This window comes from Rattus rattus, chromosome 9, assembly GCF_011064425.1.
Source record: "Rattus rattus isolate New Zealand chromosome 9, Rrattus_CSIRO_v1, whole genome shotgun sequence".
In the NCBI taxonomy this organism is placed as follows: Eukaryota; Metazoa; Chordata; class Mammalia; order Rodentia; family Muridae; genus Rattus; species Rattus rattus.
Genome location: NC_046162.1, coordinates 73,359,001 through 73,382,184, shown reverse-complemented (window position 1 = coordinate 73,382,184; position 23,184 = coordinate 73,359,001). Strand labels below are relative to the sequence as shown.

General features: G+C 38.5%; 1 protein-coding gene across 7 annotated transcripts in view; it reads left to right on the top strand.

Annotated features, from left to right (window-relative positions):
• Tanc2 (tetratricopeptide repeat, ankyrin repeat and coiled-coil containing 2) overlaps positions 1 to 23,184 on the top strand; it is a 325,356-nt gene that overhangs the window by 125,424 nt on the left and 176,748 nt on the right. For 4 of the 7 annotated variants that reach the window (XM_032914255.1, XM_032914254.1, XM_032914253.1 and 1 more), the window contains exon 5: positions 20,732 to 20,842. The exons of 1 other annotated variant lie outside the window; for it this stretch is intronic. In XM_032914255.1, the coding sequence (XP_032770146.1) occupies positions 20,732 to 20,842 (111 nt within the window). Of the gene's footprint in view, positions 1 to 131; positions 2,163 to 20,731; positions 20,843 to 23,184 lie in introns of those variants that run through there. 2 more of the 7 variants (XM_032914257.1, XM_032914258.1) reach the window with 2 other exon arrangements.

Here is a 23,184-nt window from a genome sequence, read left to right as displayed (position 1 = left end):
CCTTCTTCCATTCCCCCCCACACACACCTCAAAAAACCAAAAATACCTATTCTGGAAAACATTTAACTCTTCAGACCTTTTTTTTTTTTTTTTGGTAAAAGTCTACTACAACTTATTCCTTCTTTTTGAGCTTTATTATTTTTCTTGACTAGGAATTTTTAGATAAAATACTTATTTGTCAAGTCTTGGCATTGCATTGCTTTATTTTATTCTGTTACTACAATAACTTCAGAAAAAAAGTGGAAGTCTGTTATCACCCATACTTTACTGATGATGAATCAAGGGTGGGAGTGGTTGACTTACCCAGGGTGATGTCTGATAAGTAACCAAATTCATATTACATTCCAGTCAGCAGACCAGTCCAGTGCATGTGGTTTGTACTGCATTGCAGTCCTTTTGGTCATATTTAATGTGAGGACCATAATTTCTAGAAATTAATATATTAAGAATCTTTGACAGCAATATATAATCTATACTAGAATTTTTATCATGGTGCTGTCTATAAAAAACAATAATTAACAATTTCCATAATTATTTTGCTCTACATTGTATCTGAAACTTTAATTAAATGAGTGATGATGGAAAAGAAATAGACATTGTTATGAAAAAAGAGTAATTTAATATGCAATCGTCTTACCTATATAGATGAAATTGATTGCTGCCAATGGGCTACGCCTCAGGAGTCTAATGAAAGACTTTATCCCCCACAGCCTAGTTCAGGGCCATATCTAGAACACTGCAGAGGAGAACGCATCTTAGCATCCATATACCGACAGCGTTCTCAAGTTCCTCTTCCATCGCACGTTTCACTGGAGAGGACTGAGTTCTGCATTTTTGAGAGGTGAGGAAAAACTACACAGAAAAAGTTTTTTCCAGGCTAAATAAAGAATTAGGCCTTCAGACTATGGGATAGAACAGTAACCATATCACATCCAAGTGATGTGAAATTTTGTTGTGAATGAAGGCAGTAAGCATCTTTAGTGAAGTCGGCATCTTTGAACCTTCCAGTATGTAAAAGGAACCCAGTAGCATACCTGTCTCTGAAACTGTGTCATTGCTATTTCACCAGCCAGGCTGTCGATGACGCTGCAGTTGTGGCGTAGCTGGTGTATACCACCTAAAGGAGAAAGTTTAATCTGAATATATCTGAGTATTTAAAAACAACTTTTCTGCTGTCTTAGATACTGGATAATTCTTATATTGTAGCTATATATCAGTATCTAATTTTAAAATCCATCTCATATATTATGAAGATACTGGAGATTTATATATTAGCTTGCCAAAGTACTATATTGATCTTTTAAATTACCTAATTAGAGTTTTTCTTTTGGCAATGTCTTCAGAGTTGCTGTATTTCGAATATGCATTTACATAGCTCAGAGTCAGAAATTCAAGAGTAAAACCTAAAGAGGAATCAGAGGAGCTTGTAGCTTTAAAACACGAGATGCGCACAGCTTTTTAATATAAATTGTTCCCAGAATCCATGTCACAGCTCCTTCTATGGTGCTGCTTTTTTTTTCCTCTTTCTCTTGGTTGCTATGACAACAGCAGCACTGCGCCATTCATCAGCTCTGGACCTAGACTGCACTGTTAGCCTTCCGTGTTACTCCTGAATGTTAAGAACATCCGTGAATCATTCACTCCGGTTAATGCTGCGCCATTAGAAACCTCAGAACCAGTTCTTCAGCAATTTTCTCTAGCAGAAGAGTAAACCAAACTGCGCCACAGAGAAAACCGTATAAAAATATTTCTCTCAAATGGGATTGTACAATCTGTATTTGCTGCAGTATTCTGAGAAAATAACTTCATGTCAAGCAACCTAATGAAAAGAGCTCATCGGTATAATATTTTGAAATCATTAGATTTCAGAACAAGTACAGCAGTGCCTGCTTGTGTGGATACAGAAAGAAGCAGGTGATGTTGTTAGGGGCTCTACGCCCCTTTGGGATTATCTTCTGTGCATTGGGACCATAACCACCATCTGCTAGAAGTGTCACCTGTAAGGCATAGTAAGTTCTTGGCAGCGAGAAGAGCTGGCTGGAGAAGATTACAGTGTGGATCATTACTAATGTGTCAGCACCAACGACACGGCCAGTGAATAAGCCTGGAAATGGGAAGCAAACGGCAGAGTATTGACAGATGAGGAAGGAAGAGGAAAGGCTGTGAGTATGATAAGCAGAATATTTGTCCGTTCCATGGTTTCTGAGCTATCAGGCCTACCTTCAGATTTGTAAGAAAAGAAATGCAGCCTGAAAGACTCACAGCTGAGAATCCATTAAGGCACAGTTGTTTCATTCTTAATTGTGTTCTTTATGTATTATTTTGTGAACCTTTAACAATCCCTTTATTTCTTAAAAGAGCGTTTATTATAAAAAAAATCAGTTTTAAACTGCTAGCTTTTTTGTGAATGTGGAGGTCAGGTTTCTTTTTCTGCAGCATGATCCCAGCAGAGATCTCCGTTTTCCGTTGCAGTGGCTACATCAGTACATTCCCTTTTTGAGAAGTCACAGAATTCTAGACATGGGAAACAGGCTTTCTCAGTACTCCCACCTGTCCTCTTGTTACCTGGAATGTTTAGAAATAAATGAACATTTCTGCAGCTTGAGGATAGGGAGATGTTTTAAAAGCTGGCTTCGTTTGCTGGTTTTGTTGATTGGCTCTACTTTGGCGGTTGAATTTAAGCTCTTATACTTCTACCCCCTTTTTACTTGCATTTTCAGATCATTTGATAATTATCAATTCAAGATAAATGGAATTTATAGTTGGATTTTCTTAGACTGCTTATTTTTTGCTTTTTAGTGTTTTCTTTTTAGCTGTTTGGCTAACCATGGTAACTTAGAAATTACCAAAATCTGGGAAGTGAATTTTTTTAAATTAGAATATTTAGATTGATTATCAGCCATCTCAAAACAAAAAAAAAAAAAAAAACAACCCACATTTGGTCCAGGCTTATTTTTTCTGTTATTTGCTTCTGAGTTGCTCTTCTTATTCAATACATACACATTAGATGTAACTGGGTGCTTTGGTTTACAGAGTTAAATGAAGACATATTTTGTACTTTTGATTTCTGTTCTTTTCATGTTTAAGACTTTTACTTTTAAGTCTGTATCTGATTCTATTCATTGCTTAAGAAACCTTTACATGTGAAGAATTTCTATATTAAAAATAGTAAAAAGTATTATTCACATTCACAACTATATGTGTCTTTACTGAAATAATTTTGCCTCTCATTCATGATTAACATATTAATAGAATATTTGTATTTTAAGTAGTGTTTTACAAGTTAAAATACATTTAAAATTTTACATCTGCTCAACTAGGATTATGCTATAAGTCGATGCTCCTTCATAGTTAGTTTGTACTCACAACTGTGTGTGTGTATGTGATTTTATATTGAATTATTATTGGCATCATAGTTCTTTCTTATTAATAATACCAAAGACTGATTTAGGTATTTCTTTAATAAGGTTAGGGTGTTTATTGTTTTATTTATTTTAAAATAATATCCCTAGGCATAATCTTCATATCTATGGCTTTACCCAATTTGGCATATAAATTATTTGTTTTTTTATATATGTTGGCTAATTTAAATTTTACCTATAACTTTCCACATTTTAGAAGATGTTACAAGGGGTTCTTTTATAATACTCCCTATGCTTGTGGGTTGGTACAGGTCTGTATCCTAAATTAGGTTTACCTAGAAGAACCTCAAGCTTCAGATTTTAAGTGACAGTGTTCTATAAAAAATTAAGCCTCGGTTTCACAATGATTTGACTTTGTATTGCAGTTTACTTTCTGAATATTTAAAGTCTTTTGCATATTTATGTGACATATAAATAAAGTCTTCGTCAGTAGTAGGTATTATTTTTAATTAGGATGAGTGTAATAGATATACCAAGAAAATAAAGAACCTAGATAAAAAGGCCAAGTTTGTTCCTTCAGTTTTGTTGACTAAAACTTTCATAATTGACATGCTAATAATACTTCTGAATACCCAAGAATATGGTAATACCAATAAACCTTCACTAAGAAATACTAAAACTAAAAGAAATATTAAAACTAAAAGTTGATGATTAAAACAAGAGTGAGTTCTAGTTACCAGGTTTATTTTTTCTCATGGAAATAAGTGCTAATGTTTGTGATAAGTGCATTTTTTACCCCCCCCCCTTAAGTTAGAGCAAGCTAGGAGGAGGAGGAGGGAGGAGGAGGAGGAGGAGGAGGAGGAGGAGGAGGAGGAGGAGGAGGAGGAGGAGGAATAGGTCTTACATATAGAATAGGTTGCTGGAGAACACATCTGAAGTCCTGTTCCTTAGGGGTGAAGATAGGAGGATCAGCCTCACTTAGTTAGCAAGTTTAAGTCTGAGTTTGAAACCAGTTTGGGCCACATGAGACTCAGTGCCAAAGTAAGACAAAGCATAAAGAACCAGGTGCAGTGAAACAGGCTGTAACCCAGCACTCAGGTACTAGAGGTAAAAAGATCATGGATCCCAGCTATTCTAGGCTACATAGGGAGACCTTCCCTCAAAAAGCAAAGAAAACAAAACAAAACAAAACAAAACAAAGAAGCAAGTAGGATAGTTTGTGTAATGGGCCAAGCATACTTGGCACAGAAGGCCACTCACTCTCTTCGTGCTGCCTCCCTTCTCCTCACTCTGTGGGCCCACAGGGCTGCTGCTTGGGCTTTCCCTTAAGAGATCCTTTAGGACAGAGAAATGGGAACATTTACCAAATGGGCTATGATGTCTATTTTAAAAGAAGCCCAGAGTTGGATGTGGCTCAGTACCGTATTGGCTTAAAATGCAACTGATCCTGGATTCAATCCACAACACCACACAAAAAATTCCAGATGGTAACTCACAGCTGTGATCTCACCGCTCAGAATGCGGAGTTCAGGTCATGGCAGCTAACATAGCAGGTGGAAGGCCAGCCTGGGTTACTTTAGCCTTTGTTTCAAAAAGCAAAACAATAGCAAAGTGGGTGGGGCTGGGGGAGACACAAAAGAGAACTTGCACATTCCTAGAAAGTCTTGCATTTCCTTCTCCTTAAATAGTCTGCATTTACTTTTGTTTTATTTTCAAAGTATTTTCCCCAAATATTTAAATAAACCCTACTAAAGAGTAAAGTATATGTTAAAAGGTAGATATGATGGCTAATATGAATAATGCCGGGGAACCAGGATGGGATTGTCTTCCTAAAAGTTGAAGTTTGGGAAAATGTATCGATTCTTGGAGCACTGGTTTCAAATTTCATAGGTGTGAGGAATGTAGATTAATAAAGGACCAAGAATCTATTGTAAAAATTCGCTGTTGTCTTCCTGAATTGTAGTTAAAACTCTTAGCAATGCTGTTCAACTTTTACAGATAGTTATATTCTGTTCATTTAACAGGAAAAAAAGGGGGGCTATGATGAGGATAAGGAAGCCTCTGAGAAATTCACAACCAAACATGCTTTTCAGAGTTCTGAGTTTGAGATTGTTTATGTTATGTGATTGTATATAGAACTCATCAACTTTGGAGGTAAAAATGTGTCTTTCTACATTTAACATTCTCATCCCCACAGATTGTCCATTTTTATATTTAGGTAGATGAAGGTATCCTTAAAGCTGAAGGCTGTTTTCCTTTGACCCTGCAATATGATAGAGTAGTTTATATTCTGCCACTTGCTTACTGTAAGACATTGGGCAAATTCTAGATAGCATCTCTATGCCTTAGTTCCCTCATTCATAAGTGGAGAAGACAGACCCACAGAGTTTGTTTGTGAGGACGAATAGATGCTGACAGCATGCTGTAAGCCTCCTGCCTCGGCTCACAGATGGATTCCCACAGAGAGCAAGTACAAGTCAGCTGGTCTTTCTGTACCTTCATTTACTTTTCCCCCCTCTCTACTGTTACTTTTGATAAGAAGGCAAGCCATTTTCACTCTAACTTGTTATGTTTTCAAAGTGAACAGAAAGTAGTTAAAACTCATTTTAATTTCTTTGTGTAATTTAAAAGAAACCTGTATTAGAAAAATTAAAAAATATATAATTGTGAAATTACACATTCAGTACAGAATAGGCTTTTGCAAATTTTGGCATTCAGTAGAAATGTTAAATCTTTTTGTTTTGTTTTGTTTTTTTTTAGTTATTTTTAGTTTATGTATAGGAGTAGTGTGTGTGTGTGTGTGTGTGTGTATCTGTGTGTGTATATATATGAGTATGCACCTGATTACTGCAGAGGTCAGAAGACCTGCATCTCCTCTAACCTGTTACATCCAATTATAAGCTGCCATGTGGGTGTTGTGAACTAAACCTGGAAACCTGGGTCTACATAATGCTCAGCCATCTCTGCCACCCTCTAGAAGTCTAAGTTTTAAATTACTCAGCTAAGGTTGCCTAAGGCTATATAATATTGTGTTGTGTACTCTGGATTGAGACTGCCTGGATTTCCTTCTTGACTAACACAAATCAGTTCTGATTGAGGGCTTTAACATAACCCCTCTGTGCCTCAGTTTCCTTCCTTATCTTAAACAGAAAGGTAATACCAATAGCCTCTTTATGAGGCCATTATAAGTGAATCCATTTTTCAACACTTTGAATCATAAAAAAAACACGTGTAATATATTATTCTCTCTTCAGTTTGTAGTTCCATGCCTGGCATATTGTAGACTTTTACAGATCTTTCATGGACACTGGTGAATAGATCAACAAAACATCCTGAGGTTGCTTGAAGCTTCAGTAACAAGTCTCTGTTTCATTCAGTTCCTTCATCTGAGGAGGTCAAAGCAGATCATCTTATTGTGATGGAAAGAGCATTCTCCACTGAGGTTCTATTTAAAGTTCAAGCTTGAGGCTGCTTGACTCACCACTTTATTACACATTGGTATGACTTGTGATGGTAAATTTTTTAAGCAGAGGCCAGATGGAGGAATGCCACATGCGTCACACCCTCCTCCCAAATCTTAGGTCTCATTGACCATATTATGGTGCCTAGAAAAGAGAGAATTTGTTTTATGTCAAGTTTGACCTGCTCTCAAAATGTGTTACTGAAAGTTGCTTTGGTATTTAAGAATAGAGCTCACCCAAGCTGAGGCGGGGGTGCATGACCTCATGACTTCCCCGTGATTAAGTACCCCCAACAAACAAATTTAATTTGCCAACAAAGAAAAATAAAATTTGCTATTATTTTTCTTGTCAATAGATATGTATTGTCTGTTATATAGTGGAATTCTTGACATTGAACCAAATCTCTAGTAATCTCAACTTTCCTCTCACTTAGGGGATAAAATAAACTTTGCTTTAATGAGCAGTTTTATAGATATGGCAATGCTTAGTCTACTAATTTAGATTATGACTCTTCATTTGTGTGTACAATGTGACATTGAACTACATTCCTCTTGTATTTCTAGCTTTTAAATTTTTTATTTTAAGTGTAGTTATATAGTTTTTCCTAGGCTGTATCTTGGATTTGGAAAAACATCGTCATAGCTAAACTGTCTGCAGAGGTTTTGTTTCATGTTCCTATTTTTGTTTATGATGCTTCTCAAATAGTGTATTGTTGAGAAAATAGCTGTAGAATGTCACAGGGATTAAGTAGTTTTGAGATAGAAATGTGCTGAAGTATAAATGACTCCCTGTTGTAGTAATTCATGCTTTGAAGTTTCAGCACTGCCTGGGTCCTTACTCCATTCACTTACTGGACTGGCTCTGGAGTTCCTTGTTTATTTTCATTTCTTTGCTTGTTCTTTGTGTTCGAGGGCTGAACCCAGGGCCTTATACACACTGTGCATGTACTTTCCAAACTCTGAGTCATGTTCCCAACCTCACCAGAATTTTGTATTGTCTACTATTCTAAATCTAAACTATGAGAAATGATACGTTAGTTATGATTCTCACTCCTGTGATGAAATAGCTAACAAAAACAAGGGAAGGAAGGAGGATTGATTCATATGACTTGGCCCCACAGTCCAGGGCAGTAGGAGTCTGAGGCAGCTGGGCATGGCATGTAGGTAGTCGGGAAGCAAGGAGAAGGAAATGTCTACGCTACTCTTTCTTCATTTTTTAATTCTGCCTGGGACCCCAGCTCTCTAAAAATGCCCTTACACATATTACCAAGAGGTTTCTTTCCTAGGTGATCCCAAATCTGGTCTTTTTTTTAAAATTTTCATTTATTTTTTTAATTTTAGAGATATTTATTTGCATTTCAAATGTTACCCCTTCCCGGTTTCCGGTCCATAAACCCCCTGTCACATCCCCCCTCCCCCTGCTTCTATGAGGGTGTTCCCCTACCCACCTATTCACCCACCCTTTCCACCTTCCTGCCTCCCCATCCTGACATTCCTTTATACTGGGGGGGGGGGGGGGGTCAAGACTTAGCAGAACCAAGGGCTTCTCCTCCCATTGGTGTCCAACAAGGTGATCCACTGCTACATATACAGCTGGAGCCATGGTCTGTCCATGTGAGGTCTTGGGATGGTGATTTAGCCCCTGGGAGCTCTGGTTGGTTGGTATTGTTCTTATGGTGTTGCAAACCCCTTCAGCTCCTTCAATCCTTTCTCTAACTCCTCCAACAGGGGCCTCCTCAGTTCAATGGTTGACTTCAAGTGTCCACCTCTGTATTTGTCATGCTCTGGCTGAGCCTCTCAGGAAGCAGCTATATCAGGCTCCTGTCAGCATGCACTTCTTGGCATGAGCAAGATTGTCTAGGTTTGGTGGCTGTATGTTTATGGGCTGGACCAGGTGGGGCAGTCTCTGCTCCAAACTTTGCCTTTATATTTCCTCCTATGAATGTTTTCATTCTGCCTTCTAAGAAGGACAAAAGCATCTGTGCTTTGGTCTTCCTTCTTCTTGAGCTTCATATGGTCTGTGGATTATATTGTGGATAATCTGAGCTTTTGGGTAATATCCACTTATCAGTGAGTGCAAACCAAGTGTGTTTTTCTGTGAATGGTTACCTCCCTCAGGATGATATTTTCTAGTTCCATCCATTTGCCTATGAATTTTATGAAGTCATTGTTTCTAATAGCTGAGTAGTACTCCATTGTGTAGATGTACCACATTTTCTGTATCCATACCTCTGTTGAAGAACATCTGGGTTCTTCCTATCTTCTGGCTATTATAAATAAGTCTGCTATGAACATAGTGGAGCATGTGTCCTTGTTATATGTTGGAGCATCTTTTGGGTATATTCCCTGGGGTGGTGTAGCTGGGTCCTCGGGTAGTATATGTTCAATTTTCTGAAGAACCGCCAGACTGATTTCCAGAGTGGAAATCAGTACCAGTTTGCAATCCCACCAACAATGGAGGAGTGTTCATCTTTCTCCACATCCTCACCAGCATCTGCTGTCACCTGAGTTTTTGATCTTAGCCATTCTGACTGGTGTGAGGTGGAATCTCAGGGTTGTTTTGATTTGCATTTCCCTGATGACTAAGGATGTTGAACACCTCTTTAGGTGCTTCTTAGCCATTCAATATCCCTCAGCTCAGAATTCTTTGTTTGGCTCTGTACCCCATTTTTCAACAGGGTTATGTGATTTTCTGGAGTCTAACTTCTTGAGTTCTTTGTATATATTGGATATTAGCTTTCTATCAGATGTAGGATTGGTAAAGATCTTTTCCCAATCCGTTGGTTGCTGTTTTGTCCTAATGATAGTGTCCTTTATCTAAATCAAAGAGGATCTCAGAAGATGGAAAGGTCTCCCATGCTCATGGATTGGCAGGATTAATATTGTAAAAATGGCCGTCTTACCAAAAGCAATCTACAGATTCAATGCAGTCCCTATTAAAATTCCAACTCAATTCTTCATAGAGTTAGAAAGAGCAATTTGCAAATTTATTTGGAATAACAAAATACCCAGGATAGCAAAAACTATCCTCAACAATAAAAGAACTTCTGGGGGAATCACCATCCTTGACTGCAAGCTGTATTACAGAGCAATAGTGATTAAAAAAAAAAAAACTGTATGGTTATTGGTACAGAGACAGACCAATGGAATAGAATTGAAGACCCAGAAATGAACCCACACACCTATGGTCACTTGATCTTTGACAAAGGAGCTAAAACCATCCAATGGAAAAAAAGATAGCATTTTCAGCAAATGGTGCTGGTTCAACTGGACGTCAGCATGTAGAAGAATGCAAATTGATCCATTCTTATCACCATGTACAAAGCTCAAGTTGAAGTTGACCAAGGACCTCCACATAAAACCAGATACACTCAAACTAATAGAAGAAAAAGTGGGGAAGAGCCTCAAACACATGGGCACTGGGGAAGTTTTCCTGAACAGAACAAGAATTCTAAGATCAAGAATTGACAAATGGGACTTCATAAAATTACAAAGCTTCTGTAAGGCAAATATGACCATTTTGACTGTAAAAATTAACTATCACACCTAGTAACTTCTGAAGGGCTTCAGTTATGCTTCTGAGTCTAGCTTTACATTGTGGATAACCTCGCCCTAGACACTGTGCCTTACAGCTTCCAGTTTTAGAAGCTGTCTCTGCTAACTTTTATCTAACTGCTTCCAGAATTAGTATTTTCTGTTCCTTTGTGATATCCACTGACTTACCATGAACAGGCCAGACTGTAAAAGTCACTTTTATATACCAAGGTGCTTCTATGGCTGCCTTGTGCTTTTAATGCTCGTTGTGTGTGTCATTCTGACAATATAATTAAAATTGTATATTCATTAACTAATAAATGAGATACAAGAAGAATAAAATTAGAAATTGTTTCTAGAAAAATTACATTAAAAGTTTCAGGAAAACTTAAAATGTCAGTAAAGATAAATTGTTAATTAATATTTAGGTTCTCCATGTTTTTATTTTTAAAAGAGTTGTTTTTATTTTGTACTTTGAACATTTTTGAATATTTGAATATTTTTTGAATATTGTGCTTCTGTGTATATGTATATACTACGAGTATCCCTGGTGTCCAAAGAGGCCACAGAGGATTGCAGATTCTTTTTTTTTTTTTTTTTGGATATTTAATTTATTTACATTTCAAATGTTATTCCCTTTCCTGGTTTCCCCTCCAGAAACTCCCTATGCCATCCCCCACCCCTGCTTCTATGAGTGTTCCCCACCTACCCACTCCCTCCTGCCTCCTGACCCTGGCCTTACCCTACAATTGGGCATGGAGCCTTCACAGGACCAAGGGCCTCTCCTCCCATTGATGCCCAACAAGGCCATCGTCTGGTACACATGGTGCTAGCCCCATGTGCACTCTTTGGATGTTGGTTTAATCCCTGGGAGCTCTGGGGGGTCTGGTTAGTTGATATCGTTGTTCTTCCTATAGGGTTGCAAACCCCTTCAGCTCCTTCAGTCCTTTCTCTATTTCCTCCATCAGGGACCCTGTTCTCAGTCCAGTGATTGGCTGTGAGCATCGGCCTCTGTATTTGTCAGGCTCTGACAGATTCTTTAGCTCTAGGATTACAAGTGGTTGTGAGTCACCATGTGAGTACTGGGAACCGAACCAAGGCCCTGAAAGGACAACCAGTGCTCATAATTGCTGAGCTCTAGTCCCATTTGTTTTTATTTTAAAGAGATTGACTATACATATTTGTGCTATTTATGAAAGAAAGAATTGGAACTCATATTCTGACAAAAAAGGCCCAGATTTTGCATTAAATTGTAGTTAATGGATTTATACTTCTATTTTAAGTTAGATTCTTTATTATATGTATAACAAATATTTCCTTATTATATTCAACATTTTTAACAATGAGCTAGTCTCTATCAAGACAGTAAGAGGACCATTTTTATATGTTGTCTTTGTGCTGTTTAGGATTCCTGACTATTTGGGTGGATCCTGAGAAAAGCCACATTAATGTGAGCTAGACATGGAAGTGTGGTCCTGTCCATACAGGACTTGGGTTAAGTTTAGTCAAAAATGGAGATTTGTGTTTAGAAACACCATTTCAATATGGAATCTAAAACCCCTCTGTCAGTAGGGGACAGAATTGGATGCATGTCTGGTTGTGTAAATGAATTGTGTCTTAAAGGAAAATTGCAGAAGCTGATCACCTGGACTCTAATCAGACATCATGGTGCAGGTTCCAGCATCTGTACCTCTGTACTGTGGAACTGTTCACAAGTTATTCACAGTTAGGTTTTTGTATTGTATTTTATAAATGTGCACAAGCGGAACTGTCTCTTAAGAATAGTTTAAACAAATCATGTGCCAGGTATTTAGCATTGTATAGCATAGAGCGAACCCTAAGTATAACCTGTGTTTGTACCATTAGTATATGACCAAAGTTAAATGATTATTTTATGGATGGTTTCAAATTTTCTTTGTAGCCCTGACTGGCCTTAAACTCTGTCCTCCTGCCTCAGCCTCCTGAATGTTGTGTGTGTCTCACCTATGCCCAGTTCTGGAGCCAGCTTTATGAAAACTGGTTTTATCGTCCATCTCTTTAGCTTTTGTTGGCCCATACTTTTACATTACTTTTTCTATACATCCAGTGAGATACATTAGTGACAGAACAATTTGTGAGACAGTGTCTAAAGTTAGAAATTTGAAAATGGCTTTTTAGCCTCCATTCTTTCTTCTGTTATACATCATGACTTTATCTCTACTATTCTAGATTTTTCCCTCCACATCTTAAAAATTGGAACAGTGAACAGAGTGTGTTTAGTGAGTTCAAAATTCAGGAGATTTGTGAAACCCCCAGAAAGTAGATTCAAGCCAAGGCAGTGTGTCCACACTGCACGTCTCCTCTCGCATGGTCGCACTGCCAGTCTTCCCTGTTGTTAGGAAATGGAGTGCTCCTACCTATGGCAGGTAGTCTTCCCTGGCATAGGGCTCATCCAGTTCCTCTGGCTACCTTCCTCCTATGGTTCACTGTTTTAGCAGAGAAACAATTCAAGTTCGGACCATGTTTTTCTCAGGAACCAATCATCTACTTACCCTTTTCCTGGTCTCTGCCAAGATGATACAGGCTTCAGAGAAAGAGCAGTGGCTTGCCCTTTTACCCCACTGGTAATTTCTGACCAGCATTCTAAGGTCAAAGAAATGTGATTCTTGACCCAGGGTTAGAATTACTGAGTGTTCTTTGGTGTGAATTTCCTATTGTAAGACTAGTAACAACTGCACATTCCAAAAATGAGCCAGAAAGTTACTGGCATTCACACTTAATCCTTAGAAATGTCTCCATGGTCATTTCTGCCCACAGGACAGGCTAGTGTTTGCTTTTAATCTATTATCTTTGAAAAGCTTTAATGTGCATGGTAGCTGTACATATTTCTAGAATACACAGACATAGTTGACTGCTCATAGAGTATAATGATCAAAGCAGGGTGATTAGAGTCCCTCATCATTACATAGTTTTTGAACATTCAAAATCCTACTACTTTGAAATACATAGTTGTAACCAATTATCCTTTTATCCTATCTGTGCATATGTGTGCATGCTTGTGTGTGAGTATATGTATGTGTGACCATGTGTGTGCATGTGTACTTCCTTGTGCAAGTACGTGTGGAGGCCAGATGTTGACACTGGAATTATATTCCTCAATCATTTCTTCACCTTATTTTTATAGACAGGGTCACTAACTGATGCTAGAGCCCCAGGAATCCACCCATCTCTGTTTCTAGAGCTAAGATTTGAAGTGTAGACTACCAAGATGCTCGTGCTTATGCAAATTGTAGCAGTTTCTACCTTCACAGATAAGAATTAAGGTCTTCAGATAGCTTGCTTAAAGCTTTAGAGAAAAACACAACAGTTTTGAACAACCAGGAAATGACAACTGCCCATCCTGTACATTGTTACTGTCCAAGTCTGTTTCTCTCTCTCAAATCTATGGAAAACTATTGCCTCAAGGAATTTTTTGTAATCTTAATCAGCATATTGTGAGGCACTATTAGTTGCCAGTGCAAAAGGGCAAACAGCAATGTGGCTGCATTCTTTATGATTCCGAGTTCTGCACTGAGATTATCTGATGGTAGTACCTTTTAAAAGCATATACACTAATGAAGTTTGATTGCTCATATGCAGTAACAGAACAGGTAGAGTTTATACATTAGGTTTATAATCTCAGGATCTCATATACAGCATAGCATACTTTTAAATCACTGCTAAAGTGTTCAGCAATGAATTTGATTTTAGCTTTCTTGTACTATAAACAAATGTCCTCCAACATTCTGTACCATAGAAGACAGTTTGTACCAGAACACTTAGTACAGTATATTCTAAAAGCAATTTTTTCCATTAAATACCAGTTTTCTGTTTAGAGGCAAAGATAGAGGAGCAGAAAGAACGGAGCCAAGAACTGTGAGCAGATTACTTTTTAGCTAGATGTTGTAAGTCATCTGCACTAAGGCCAACCACTCTGACTAGCACCTTAGGAGTCACCATGTGTATCTTTCCATGTGCCTGCATTGCTTGTCAACGTGCCACAACTACCACTGTCATCATCATTCCACTATAAAATATCTAGTGTTGAGCCCATCATAATATAAGGCATCATGCTGACTTTACAAAGATCAATCCATTTAAATCTTTGTGATGACCTTGAGAAGTGGTATCTATTTATATACCATTGCTAAGTAATGTGAGTAAGTGAGTCCCACATCCACACTTCAGTTTCTGTCCCAAGGATAGCTCAGTCTGTGCCTTGGGTGGTTTAATATATAGCTTTGAAGTTTGTTTAGTGGTCTAAATATTCAATATTAATATCTTTTTTAGCCATATCTACCTCTTAATTTATTTACCATTCAAATTTGATTCTTATAATGGAGAGAGACTTTATGCCTCACAATTTTAAAATGAGGAATCTGAACTGGAAAAGTTAATAATTTACTGAAGACAATACCATAATAGATCACGTAATGTATGTCTCCCCACCAAGTGGATCTATTGTTAGAATTTGCACGTTTCTTTTAAAAGTCATTTGCTTCAGGGCCAGGGAGATGGCTCAACTGATAAAGTCAGAACCTGGTTTCAATCTTCAGTACCTGCATAAAACTGAATATTGCAGTGCGTGCCCGTAATCCCAGACAGACAAGTCTGTCTCCCATCAGATACATCCCTGACTAATAAACAGTAAGTGCAGCTTGAGACATCACAAGAGGCTCTTGCCAGTGTGATAGCTTAGCCATTATTAGACTCGCGTTCCCACAGAAGACAAATGTTTTTGGACCGTGCACTGATGACAGCATGACTGTATAATCTCTAAGTGAAAGGGCAGGGCGGGGTCAAGAATGACGTGAACCTGGGTTCTTGCCTGAATATGTTCTATGGAGAATCTAAGAATGACAGGCCTACTGAGCTGAGGAAACAAAGAGTAGAGGAGAGCGTCACAGAGAATACATCAAAGCTCCGAAATAATAGTGGAGAGTATACTGCACCGAGAAGTAGCATTAAAGCTGGGCATGTTGGCATGCACTGTTATCCCAGCACTTAGAAGGCTGAGGTGAAAGAATTCCAAGTTTCAGACTAGGCTGGAGTGTATAGTAATACCTTGTTTCTGTAAAGAAGAAGGAAAAAAAGGAGCTTTGTGATAACCATCTGTATCAAGTTGAAAATGTATTCTGCTGCATCAAGTCACCGTGCTGATGAGATGATATTACTTCCCTCCTTACCTGCCCAGGCAAGACAAGGAGAAACATGATTGTACTATAACTGTGTTCATGGGTCTTTGGACTAGAAGTATATTTATATAAATATAAAGGGCAAAAGTAAGCTTGACAGACTTCAGTTTTTCTCAGATAATCTGAGTATACAACATTTCATTCAGATGAAACATTGCTACTTGCATGGGAACTCGGTGTTAGCTCTTGTTCTTCCTGGGCCCTGAAAGGATTGCTTTGATTCATTACCTTCTTTCCCATCCCTAGCTCTTTGTCACTTTCTATTCTTTCTGAAATTTCCAGAGTGTACTGCTCTGATGACTTAAGTTTGTGTCTGTGAAAAATTCCTTAACTCACTAATTTATCTCCCATTTATACTTCATATTTTCTAATTTTCATACCTAAATACCAATTGCAACTCTAATCTGTTCTTCTTACTATCTAAGGATATTTCATCAGTTGTATCTTTCATATTAGGTACCACATTCTGTTGCTATTGTTGTGGCATCATGGATCAGAGTAGGACTCTGTACACGTTAGACAGTCACTATACCACTCTGTCAAACCTAATACCTACATTTCTGGTCACTTTTGGGGGTTGGGGTACCAATTTAAATGCAGTTGCCAGTAAGTGTTTTGTTCACAACTGTCTGTCTCAAAGTTCTGTTGCTGTGAAGAGACACCATGACCAAGGCAACTCCTACAAAGGAAAACTTGAATTGGGACTGGCGTACAGTTTCAGAGGTTTATTCTGTTATTATCATGGTGGGAAGCATGGCAGCGTGCAGGCAGACATGGTGCTGGAGAAATAACAGAGTTTACATCTGGATCGGCAGGCAGCAAGACGAGGAATGAGTCGCTGAGCATGACTTGAGCTTCTAAAAGCCTTTTGAATAGTGCTAGACTGTTGAAGACTATGGGGACTTTTGACGCTAGACTGAGTGCATTTTGCATCATGAGATGGTCACTAGCCTATTGTTACTCTGAGTAAACTATTGTGGTTTGAACATTAAATGTACCTCTTAATGTTCACATGCTTAAAACTTGGTCCCTAGCTGGTGATGTCTGAGAAGGATATGGAGGAAATGGTCTTTGAGGCCAAATCTTGAGGCTCCATAGCCTACTCCCATATCTTGTTCACTGTCTGCTTTTTTTCATTTTTTTATTAATTGTTTTATTTATTTACATTACAGATGTTGACCTTCTTCCCAGTTCCCCCTCTAAGAATTCTTCACTCCATACCCACTCCCCTTTGCCTCTGAGGGGGTGCACCCCACACACACACACACACTCCTTCCCTCCCTCCCTCTCATGCCCCTTCCTTGGAGCATCAAGTCTCTACAGGATTAGGCACATCCTCTCCCAGAGAGGCCAGAGAAGGCAGCAGTCCAGCTGTTCAAAAGTCGTAAGTCTACGTCTCATCTGAGATGTAAGGTCATTTCTTTCCTGTGAGCTCCTATAAAATCAAAAGCACAGTACATACTGCCAACATATGATGGCACAAAGTATATAATCCCATTCTAAAAGGGAATATCAGGGCATAACAAAGAAATTTTGAAACAAACCCAGCAAGTAAACAGCAAATCCTGACACCTCACATCTGGCATCTGGGACTTACCTTGGGATCATCTAGACTATAAAAATCTTAGGTAGCCCCAGGCCTCCACTCTGCACCCGAAGCACACACTGTCACTCTTGAGTTGGCTTCATTCTATGGCTGTTGTCAGCAGATGTCCCATGGTCCCAGTACCACCAATATCCTGAGGTCTTCATTAAAACTTAGGATTTACTTTCACAGATTTACACAAGTCTCTCAGAGCCTACTTACAGGGATGCTCATCCTGCCACACATTGCTAGGTGTTGTTACTGGAATTCAATGTTCACAAGGCATATGTGGCCATATAGGCAGTTGGTCCATCGAGGGTGGCACGCAAAATGGTTGTAAAGCCTTTGTAAGCTGGGTATTCACTGGAGGAAGGAGTTTTACAGGGCACACCATCCCCAGCTTTCCACAAGGATTCTAAGGAGCTTAGGTGAAAAACACTTTGCCAACCAAGCCAACACTCCAGCTCCTAATATTCTTTTCTTTAAAATAAAATGTTTACATGTGCAAGTATTTGTCTACGTGGATGCATATGCACCACGCTTGTGCCTTATCCACTCAGAAGCCATGGAAAGGACATGGATCCCCTCAGGCAAGTTACAGATGGTTGTGAGCTGCCATTTGGGTTCTGGGAACCAAACACTGGTCTTCTACAAGAATAGCCAGTGCTTTTAACCACTGAGTCATCTCTGCAATCCCTCTTTTAAATTTCTGTTTAGTGTTATAGGGGGATGTAGAAGTCAGAGTTCATCTTTCTGCAATCGGGTTTCTTTTTCCACCTTTACATAAGTTCTAGGAATCAAACTCAGGCTGCCAGACTTGAATAGCAAAGACTTTTGCTGGTTGAGCCACCACCTCACTCCACCCCTACCCTTATCTCCTATTCCTTAGTAGCAGAATTTAAACCATTAAGACCTAAGTAAATATAAAGGCCTAGATGGAATGGAAAGGCTAGGTAACTACTACCTGGCTAGCCTGTCATTTTGTGCTGTTGTTAATATTTATAAGGAAACATATGTTTCATATGTTGCTTCTGCTGTTACTAGGAAACCTTCTCATGTCCAAGTTGATTATACATTCTGTTATGTTCTATGCCCTTGAAAACCAGTCATGATAGAAGCCAGTAGAATGGCTTTGTATAGTAGCCACAGTAAGCCTAGACCCAACCAACCACCCAGCAGCACTTCCTGCACCTGTGTAGAAGCTTTTATAGTATTTGCTTTTATAAGCTGCCCCGGGATGGACCACAACGTAAGACAGACACCTGCATCTATTTAGATTAAAACTTCATTTTGAGTAGGTGCCGAGTAAAGTTTAAATTCCCGAGTCCTCCCTGGGAACTGACATCCTGGTTGACAAATGAGCACATTTATGTTAGACAAGTCCCATCCTGGTTGACAAGTAGACACGAATGTTAAACAAGGCAAGTCCCGTGCCACAGATGAATATCCCAACCAATGGGAACATGATAAATACACAATGTTCCTAAGGAAATCCTCATATTACTGAATCCTGATTGGTAGAATAACTTGGCACAGATGTTTGTAGATCTTAAAAGCCCTACAGGATCTTGACTCAATGTCACAGTCAGCTCCCACGTCTAACCAGAGTCCCTGATCCATCAGTCTTTGAATGTGGTTTTCAGTAAACCATCCCTGTTTGACAAAAAAATATTAAAAAAGTAAAACCTCAAAGCCCATACTCAGAGACACATTTCCTCCAAGGCCACAGCTACTCCAACAAACCCATCCATCCTAATCCTTTCAAATAGTGCCATACCATTTGTGCCTATGGAGGCCATTTTCATTCAAACCACTACCGTAACCTAATGCAGAATGGGCATAAAGTAGATAATTAAATTGAGTTTCCCTATTGATGCACAGTTTGGTACCATAAACTCTCAGCTTTATTCATTTGGTCTACCATCTTACAACTTTGTGCTACAACCTGATTACATAAACAACTGTTTATATTTTCAGGAATCACGTACTTTTACTCAAGTAGTTTTTAAAAGATTGATTTGTTTTTATTTTATGTATGTCAGTATTCATTTGCATGTATGTCTGTATACTACATGCATACTGGTACTCGCAGTGGCTAGAAGAGAGTATATGATTCCTAGAATTAGGGTTATAAATGAGTATGAGCTACCATGTGGTGCTGAAACCCAAACTTAGGCTCTCACCAAGAGCAATAAGTTCTCTTAACCACTGAGCCATCTCTCAAAATCTTAAATAGATTTTTTTTTTAATTATAACTTGTTAGATGACTTAGTTGATAAAAGCATTTGCTGCTCTTCCGAGAACCTTACTTAGTTCCTTCCTTAGTATGTGTGTTGGATTGCTCATAACAGCCTGCAAATCCAGCTGGCCTTTTAAGTCCCGAGAGCGGGGAGAGAATATGCATGTACACAGATGTATAAAAAATAAATTTTAATGTAAGAATAGAATTTAATATCAGCCCAGAGAAGAACTGAAGAGTTTGAGCAATTAAATTATCAGGGCTGAAGAGAGGCTCAGCAACGAAGAGCTTATTCTGTAGTCATGAGAACCAGACATGCCTTCGAGTTTATTATAATTCAGTTTGAAAAGTGTCAAAATAATCAATGTAATTTTAACTTTTAAGATATTTAACTGCTTTTTTAAAAAAGATGTTTAACTGAGTATTTGAATGTAAGTCAGTGCATCTTAACCCACATGCACCAGTTAGGCAAAGTGGTGCACACCTAAAATCCAAGCATGGGATTCTGATCTCAGGGTAAGTGTGGGTTATATACTAAGATACCTATTTTGAATATGACTTTTCATTAAGTACAAATATCAAGTTTATGAATATACTAACATAATATTGAGTGACTTTTATGGTTTGGAGTGTTACTATTATATAGGTTTCATGATTAAGTTTGTAATAAGACATATCTTTTTAGCATTAGTGTTAGCTTGTCATGGCCTACTTCATATTTTAGTATTCTTCTTGACTTCTTACATTAATGGCTGAACAGCAAATGATTGATTTCCTTATTAAACTACAGCAATATTTTATCACACTTTCAGTATTTACCATGAGTAGTTTTTTCTGTTGTAATTATAGCTGTCGTAGTCACACCTTTCAGGACTTTCTTTAGTTAGTACTTATATTTGAGGGCCCAGAAAGCCAAGACAAGAAAGTCCTTTCTTAATAAAGAAAGGAAGTAACCAGAGGTGGTGGACAATAACTATTCATGCTCAAAGTTTTGGATATTAGACTTTAGATTTTCCCATTTTCAGTGACTTTTAAACAAGACCCATCGTCTGTATAAGGAATGCAGTTAATTTTTTTTCTGGCATAAAAAATAGGGTAACCTGATCTGAGTGTGACAGAGTGTGACAGAGTGTGACAGACAGAGTGTGTCGTTCATTTAACTGCTTCCATCTGTTGCCTGCTGTCCCCTTACTCATGACCCCTCTGTGTTTCTCTCTTCCCCTTTACCCTTCCCTTTCCCTGTCCCTCTTTCCTTTTTCTCACCCCTCTTCTGCCTCTCTCTCTCTCTCTCTCTCTCTCTCTCTCTCTCTCTCTCTCTCTCTCTCTCTTTGTCCTTAGCCCCTCTGAGGAAGGCAAAGTTTGTTGAGAGCCCACGAATTCCAGAGTCCGAGCTTGGCTCCCCAACCCTCACTTCAGCTCAGAAACTGGACGTGGATGCATACTGCCCTGGTAAGCATGCATGCAGCGTCTGCTTTGATCAAGAAGGGGAGGAGTGCATCAGGCCCACCCCACAGAGCAGCCTTGCATGTATATTACTCATAAAAACACGTTAATTCTTGAATCCTAATATCTATTTTCCTGAAAGAGCATAGGTTTTTACTGTACATGTTGTTTTAGTTACTGAGAGTATTGCAAACAGTTTCAAAGATAAATTTCAAAATAATTTTGGCAGATGAAGTTTTCAGGATTATTTTTGTGATTTGAAATAATTAAAGATATGTTATAGGGTCTCTGTGTGGACAGGAACATTAAAGATATGTGTAAGAATGTTCATTCAGAACTGGACCTTTTGAGCATGACTTGTGCCTAATTGTTGTTGGAATTCTGGATAGTTGCAGAAAATACTTGGATATTAGAAATATTAAACCTGAATTGGATTCTGAGCTTGACTCCTCTTGAACAGTCACTTTTACAGATAACCTCTTCTTGTGAATGGCCTGTAAACACATGTGTACTTCACTAAATCCTTCTTGTGTGGGAGCCAAACTGAGACAGGCTCATTATCAGTGCTTAGATTCTTTCAGACTTCAGTGAGTTGCCTGGCAACATACTTTACATTCCTCCCTAGAGTGAGTACATAGAACTGTGTCAGAAACAGTCACAGCTCCCGTTGAAAATACAGTTCAGAATGGTAGTGAAGAACCTTGATGTGTTTGGTTTCAGGTCTTTTGTTTATTCTTGCCCATTAAAAATGATGTTAAATCACTGCGGAAAAGCAATAGCAATACTACATATTTCTCTACTTGGAGTAAACAGGAGAGGGTGATTCCTACTTGTAAATATTTATCATTTCAGATCTGAAATGTCAGGGTTTTACCTTTGCAGCCAGATAGGGCACACTTATTTAACACAGAACAGTAGAGGAAAACTTGAGCCACATCCAGATAAGTAAAATGTAATTGACCTTGTGAATTCATTTTGAATATTAAAAGACCTTGGGGGTTTTATTCACAGACTTATCTTTCTTAAGTCAGTAATAGTTTATATTAGATATGAGCTTCTCTTTTTCCCAAAGCCACACAAACTCTTCTGGTGGCATTGCATAAGTTCTTCATCCTCTGTTGAGGTACATTTCACAGCAAATGGAATATTGTACTTAGCATTCATTTGTAAATTTAGTGTTATTTATAAATGCTGAATCCCCTTTTTTTTTTAACCTAAGTGCCTCCTCTTACCACTCAGTAACCTCTCTTTTCCTCCCCTCTCTTTATTCTTTTTACCCCCTTCCCTCCTCCTTTCTGCTCTACTCCTTTGAATCTGCTCTAGCACAGGGACACCTCCTCCACTGAGCTATGTATACATGCAGTGCAGCTGAGGCTTTTCCTTCTCTAGATTCACAAGTCGGAATGGCTGTCAGGAGCCTAATCTCCTTAGCACCATATTAATTATATCACTGATCTAATGTAACTGTTGTTCTGGTTATGAAGCAAAGTAGTTGTGACTTGGGAATGTCTGTGCTAAATCGCTCTGGGCAGTCTTAGTAATGTGATTATTTATGCATATTTTCCACAAGTATGAATTCTTTGTTAGTAGAACCAAACTTCAGCTAAGGTTTTTAGAACACCAGGAAGAATCAAAGCCCAATGCCAGGACGGTCATTACCATGCTTCGTGGGCTTCTCTTTAAATCTGAAACAGATTTGTAGCACAGAAGCTTTGTGCTCATTTGTTCTTTTAGAATAATTTTTTTAGATCCTCTAAAAATAAGTTTCTATTAAGATAAGAGTGTAACCTGAGACTTGAGTTAGTATTATCTCTAGGTAGTATCAAATCTGAGCAATAAGCAAAGTGAAGTAAGAGGGGAGTACTTGTTAAGCAAACTCAAGACTTACAGAAGGCTGCCCAGAGTACAGTGCTTTGTCATGCCCGCTCCACTTGTTGGAAGGTTTCAGAGGCGGCTCAGATCTGAGGTCTCTCTGCCCTTCTACCCTTCTAAATTCCCCTGTCTTTTTCCCCTGAAGCAGCACAGGAACAAGCTTTCTCTGAAGTTGCATTATCTGCCTAAAGATAGCTCGTCCAAGAAAAGGAACTCAGTTTTCAGTAGTCCACTCCCAGGAAACCTCACCAACCAGGAAGAGTGACTGTGTCACAGGGAAGGACAATAAAGGTTGACCTTATGCCTAGACGGACTCCTTCACAGGATTCCATTTATTCTTCTGAAAGAACATTTATTTATCTTTAAAAAAATAAATTTCACTATCCTAAATTGCCCACATCATTTCTCTTCTCTCTGTGAAGAGGGTCTGTAAGCATAATGACATCACTGGGCATTCGGTACTTGTCTTTCTTTCT